The 5,511-nt window shown below is 44.2% G+C and overlaps 1 protein-coding gene across 1 annotated transcript; it reads left to right on the top strand.

The window, feature by feature from the left end:
- The first annotated feature begins 4,015 nt into the window (after nucleotides 1-4,015).
- On the top strand, nucleotides 4,016-5,033 carry LOC8034047 (sulfotransferase 1C2-like). Its single transcript, XM_002407450.4, has one exon. It carries the CDS (start codon nucleotides 4,038-4,040, stop codon nucleotides 4,983-4,985), a length of 948 nt encoding a protein of 315 aa, XP_002407494.4. The 5' UTR covers nucleotides 4,016-4,037; the 3' UTR covers nucleotides 4,986-5,033.
- Nucleotides 5,034-5,511: the final 478 nt, after the last annotated feature.

Below are 5,511 nucleotides of genomic sequence, written 5' to 3'. Positions count from 1 at the left end.
CGTATAGTGCTGAACTTGGACCCCGTCTGTAATTCGTATACTCATTCCTTTTTGCGTGTGTGTGTGTGTGTGTTTGTGCGCACGCGCGCGCGCGTGTGTGCGTGTGTGTGTGTGTGTGCGTGTGTGTGGGCGTGTGCGTGTGCCTGTGTGTGTGTGCGTGTGTGTGCGTGTGCGAGTGTGTCTGCGTGCTAGTGTGCCAGAGTGTGTGTGCGTGTGCGAGTGTGTGCGAGTGTGTGTGTGTGTGTGCGAGTATGTGTGTGGGCGAGTGTGTGAGAGTTTGTGCGAGTGTGTGCCAGTGTGTGAGTGTGAGAGTGAGTGCGCGCTTTTTATTTTATTTAGCATTTTCGCCGGCGGGCTGGCAGGCGCACTTCCGTACGGGTTTTCACCTTTTTGTACAGCCTTGCACGCCGCCCACGATGTTATTTTTGTGTGCAAATAATAATAATAATAATAATAATTGTTTATTGCTACCATCATAGAAAAGTTTGGTATTGCGGATGCATCAAAGCCAACACGTGGCTTGTGCGACGCCATCCTCCAATAAAAAAAAAAACGATATGTAGCATGGGTAGTTACTCAAAATACAATATATAAAACAGACAAAAAAAATGTAAACATAATTCCATGAAATTAGTCACTCTAGTTATAACTTGAAGATTTTACGCGAAAAGATATTATGTACAGACTAAAACGGAAACCAATAGCAATGCCAAAGCAAAATGAAATACCACAAAACTGGAAAATATGCACAAAAAAAAAAAAAAAATCACGGAAGGTCTTCTGTTAAAATGTCCTACAAACAGCAGAATATTCAATAATGTTCCAGAAAGGCAGGCGCTTAAAATTGGCACACATTACTTAGCAAAATGAGTCTGCGATAGTTTGCTACTAAAACGAAACCAATAGTTCGCTATTAAAACGAAATACCTCTAAGCATCTTTTTAACTTTGCCCAGGGATGTTTGGTTTAGACGTTCAGGTGGTAAGTGAGAAAAAATATATGGCACATAAAACGCACGCGTACTTTCGCCATAACGAGTGCGGGAAAAAGGTATGTGAAAAGGGTGAGTATGTCGAAGATCACGTGTGGGTGGGCTTAAGATTTTGAAATCAAAATTCCAAAAGTGCCGCAATACCACTGAATGAACATAAAGGGTTTGGAAGTTGGGTAGTTGCAAATATTCGAAAAGATTAGCGTTGTCAGGTATTTTAAGTTTATAAGAGATACTTTTCAGGATAGCTTTCAGGATGCAGTCCACCTTGGTTTTCCAATAGTCAGAGGAATGGCCGAAAACGGTGATCGAGTAGCGAAGGACGCTATATGCAAGCGGATGGGCAATCATTCTTCGAACAGATACAAGAAAAAAATGTTTTGTATTATATAATAGGCAACTAATGCTTCTCAGTTTTTTACAGATGTATGTAAAATGAACATTCCATTTCAGACCACTATCAAAATATATGCCTAGATACTTCACGCTATCTGTATACTCAACCGGAATGCAGTTGCATTGATGGCAGAAAGAAGAGTGCAGAACTAATGGAATGTTGAGAGTGACTGTTTTGTGTGGATTATTGAAGCATACTAGTTTTGTCTTTTTAACATTAATATCAAAAAGGTTTTTTTTGAACCAGTCCATAATTGCTATTGCTTGAGATTGCAACTGGCTGATGGAATTGGTATAGTTGATGTGTTGGGTCATAATAATAATAATAATAATAATAGTAATAATAATATGCTTTGTTACTCAAATCGAGAACGGTAATTTGTGGAAACTTCCACGAGGAGGACCTGGTACCTGCCCCAAAGTATTTACATGAAAGGTGACCCCCGCATTTTAGGCTGGGGAGGCTCTTTAATGGAAAGCGCCTCTCTGACAAAAGCAAAAGCACCCGTCTAGGTGTTTCTAAAACACCTAGACGGGTGTCTAGGTTGTTTTAGCCGATTGATTTAATGCAACATTACGAAGTTGGAAACTTATTTGTTTTCGCAACGTTGCAAACATCTGTTGGAAACCTGTTACTATGGAAGCGGAATGAGAGCTCGGTGATCGCACGCTGGCGTTCTCTTTTTCTAAGGTCCTTGCAGGGGCGGAAGTTGGATGTTAGAAACACGTGGTGTGCGAAAGCCTCCAGAGTAGAGATGTCGCGAACCGGGCGAGGTTCGAGTTCCAACAGGTTCGAATTTTTCTAACTTCTTGCGAAAAGTGCGACGAGGGTTCGACTCAGGTTTGACTGCTATATGCGCATGCGCATGCGCGACAGGCTGTCCAGTTGGCTTCGGATTGGATCGTGATGGCTTAGGGTTGAGTTAAGGGTAGTACTGATTGGTTATTTCAGTTAATACAGTGCAAAAAAAAATTATTTATTAACTTCCTCAGTCATTAGATTTAGTTTATTTTAATTGCGACTGTTCATAAAACAAAAATAATCCGTTGCGTCAAAAGAAAAAAAAAAATTCTGCAAACCTGGATGGTTGTATTAAGGTTATCCACACTGTCCGCAAAGTCGAACCGTTCGAATCTGGTTAAAAGTTCGAAAGTTCGTCGACCCAGTCAAACCCCGAATGGTCGACCTAAAAATCCGGTTTGACAAAAGTTCGCGACATCCCTACTTCAGAGCATGTAAGCCAAGGTCCCCTTTTACGCTTCTTTCGAAGGACAGACCCGCAGCCTCGCAGCACCGAGTAGTCCGAAAACACAACCTCCCGCGTGTAATAAACAGTTTCAACATAAAGGAAGCCGCATTGGTTGCCCGGTGGTAAGTTGAAAACCATTCCTTTTACAATGACGAGAATTCTGAGATTGATGGCGATGCGCATAACAGATTTAGCTACCTATAGCTGTCGCGAGTTTCTCACTGCACCACCCAGACACAAGCCAGCGCTTCCGAAAGGCTTCGCACTTTGCCCACCGAGTTATTTTATAGAAAGTTGTAACACGCAGTAGTTCGTACGAAGATTCCAATTTTGCAAAACTACAAATTAAATATATATATATATATATATATATGTGTGTGTGTGTGTGTGTGTGTGTGTGTGTGTGTGTGTGTGTGTGTGTGTGTGTGTGTGTGTGTGTGTGTTTTTAAATATAGAACAGGCCGAGAAATATTGCTTGTTTTTAGAAATTCTTTGCGTCATTATGCGATACTTTCAGTAGTATGCGAAGTTCAGTAAAAGTTTGGTGACCACGAAAACCAAACAGTAGGTAGTAAACTCGCAAGTTCATCTGTTCTTCCCAACTTAGCACATTGTTAATCAAGCTTTCGACCTAGCTCTTCACGCACATGTATCAGTCTCTTCACTAGCTTATTTTTCTAGAAACTAGTGTCATCGGGTACGACCGTAGACGATGGTGATCTTCCCAGTACATCAGTTCAGTCGTCTCGCCGTCGACCATAATCAAATGCCAAAAATGTTCGTAAAAAAAAAAAAAATTAGGTTTGAAATTATTTTGTAGCCACAGTACCACTGTTTCAATGGTCGATACCGCTCCGACCGTTGCAATGGTACTGTGTCCTTTTTGAGGACACAGCACCACTGTTTCAATGGTTGTTGGCTACAAAAAACACATTTGTATCACAGAGTTAAGCTTAAACGACATAAAACATCAACACAGCCGCGTGCACGTTGAAACCGAAACCAACCTACTCGATGCAACCTAATGGCGGCGAGTGCGTCAGCGCCCTCTATGCAGGCAACTACTGAGATAAAAAAAGTCTATACAACCGATTCTGTGCATACCGTTCCCAGGATTCCTTTCGGCGCCACGGACGACGCAGTGTGCTTTGCAACAGGTTTATTGATTCGACGGTTGTGTAAAGTGAACGCTGTGCACTAGAGCACCTGTGTCCTAAAAATTCAGCGTGGCCAGAGAAAGACCGACCTGTGTCACGCGTCTGTAGCAGCGACAAGCACGGGTACGTCGTCAAAAGCGAAGAAACGGGATATAACAGAACCGTTATTTACACGCTGAAATCTTTCCAATTCAGATCGCAGCGAGGAGTACCGAAGTGATTCTGCACGCGGACCCCGACGCCATGCGAAAGAAGGTGTACAGGGACGTCGGAGGTCTGTACCTCAGCCCCGGGTTCCACGAAGCCTGCGTTCGCTCGGCACTGAGTTACAAGCCCCTGCCCGGAGACGTGTTCATCGTCAGCTACCCCAAGTGCGGCACGACCTGGATGCAGCACATCGTGTACAACATTCTTAACGGTCACCCTCCCCCGTCGAGCATGATGGACTGCTCCGAGCAGATGCCCTTCTTGGAGTTCCAGGGAGCCGAGTCAGCCTGGAAGATGCCCCGGCCGGGAGCCATCAAGACGCACATGCCGTTCCACCTGCACCCCTTCTCCACAAGCGCCAAGTACTTTTACATCTGCAGGAACCCGTACGACTGCTGCGTGTCCTTCTACCACCACACCAGGCGTGTTCCTGAGTACGACTTTCAGGACGGCACGTTCGACGAGTTCTTCGAGATGTTCGTGAACGGAAAGGCGGACTTCGGCGACTATTTCGACCACTTGATGTCCTGGTATGCACATAGGAACGACCCCAATGTCCTCTTCTTGACGTACGAGGCACTCAAGAAGGACACTGCAACCTGGGTTCTTAAGATAGCCAGTTTTCTCGGCGAGGAGTACGGCGACAAACTTCGAGGGGACCTCGAGTCGTTGAACGGCATCTTGAAGAAGACCCGCTTCGAAAGCATGAAGAGGAATGTGGACGAGGCTACGAAGTCCTTCTACCAGGAAATCGAGTCGACCCCGGACAATAAAAAGCCATTATGGGCGAGACTCGTCAAGGACGCTATTGGTGAGAGCACGATGCAGAAGCCCAAGACTGGTGACTTTATGCGCCGAGGAGTGATCGGTGATTGGAAGAACCACTTTTCCCTTCAGCACGTCAAACGACTCAAGGAGCGCATTGTAGCAAAGACCGGCGGAACTGACATCATGGACTTGTGGAGGGACATAGACCTGCCGTAAAGGCATACTGTTTTGTTGTTGTTTTTTGCTCGGATCTATTGAAGAATGTACTTGTAGTTATTGTACCGTTATGTCCCTTATAGTGGTGGCTTGAGATCATCAATCCGGCCCGGTTTTCGTGCTCCTTCTACGTGCGACACCAGTTCACTTTGAGGAAGACAAGCGTAATTAGAAGTTAAGTCGCAAATAAGGAAATGCAATGTACATCATGCACTCTCGGCTTTAAAAGCCGCAGCTTATTTATAGGACTGAGTCGCTTGCTGTTTTAACTCGATATTAAAAAAAAAAATGGTTTCATTGTTCAATAAAATTTGCGAAACTTCGTTATCTGGTTCTTATTTTTAATTGTTATTTCTTTTTAAACATTTTCCCAGTTTGTTTTAGAGCTTATGCCGCTGCAAATTATGTACAAAAGCGACGTCAAACTTTACAAAACACAAGCGCCATGCGTTTTCATTTCTCTTCATCGAGGTCGCATAACGTTTGTGAAAGTACAACAGCTGTGGCCGCTTGATCTAAATACCGG

The sequence above is a fragment of the Ixodes scapularis genome, unplaced genomic scaffold (assembly GCF_016920785.2).
Source record: "Ixodes scapularis isolate PalLabHiFi unplaced genomic scaffold, ASM1692078v2 PGA_scaffold10__122_contigs__length_95168666, whole genome shotgun sequence".
NCBI lineage: Eukaryota > Metazoa > Arthropoda > Arachnida > Ixodida > Ixodidae > Ixodes > Ixodes scapularis.
Note: the sequence above shows the minus strand (reverse complement) of the source record. Positions and strands in the feature narration are given on the sequence as shown.

Bases quoted from the DNA above. Each gene is read 5' to 3' on its own strand.
- LOC8034047 (XM_002407450.4), top strand. From the start codon at position 4,038: ATGCGAAAGAAGGTGTACAGGGACGTCGGAGGTCTGTACCTCAGCCCC.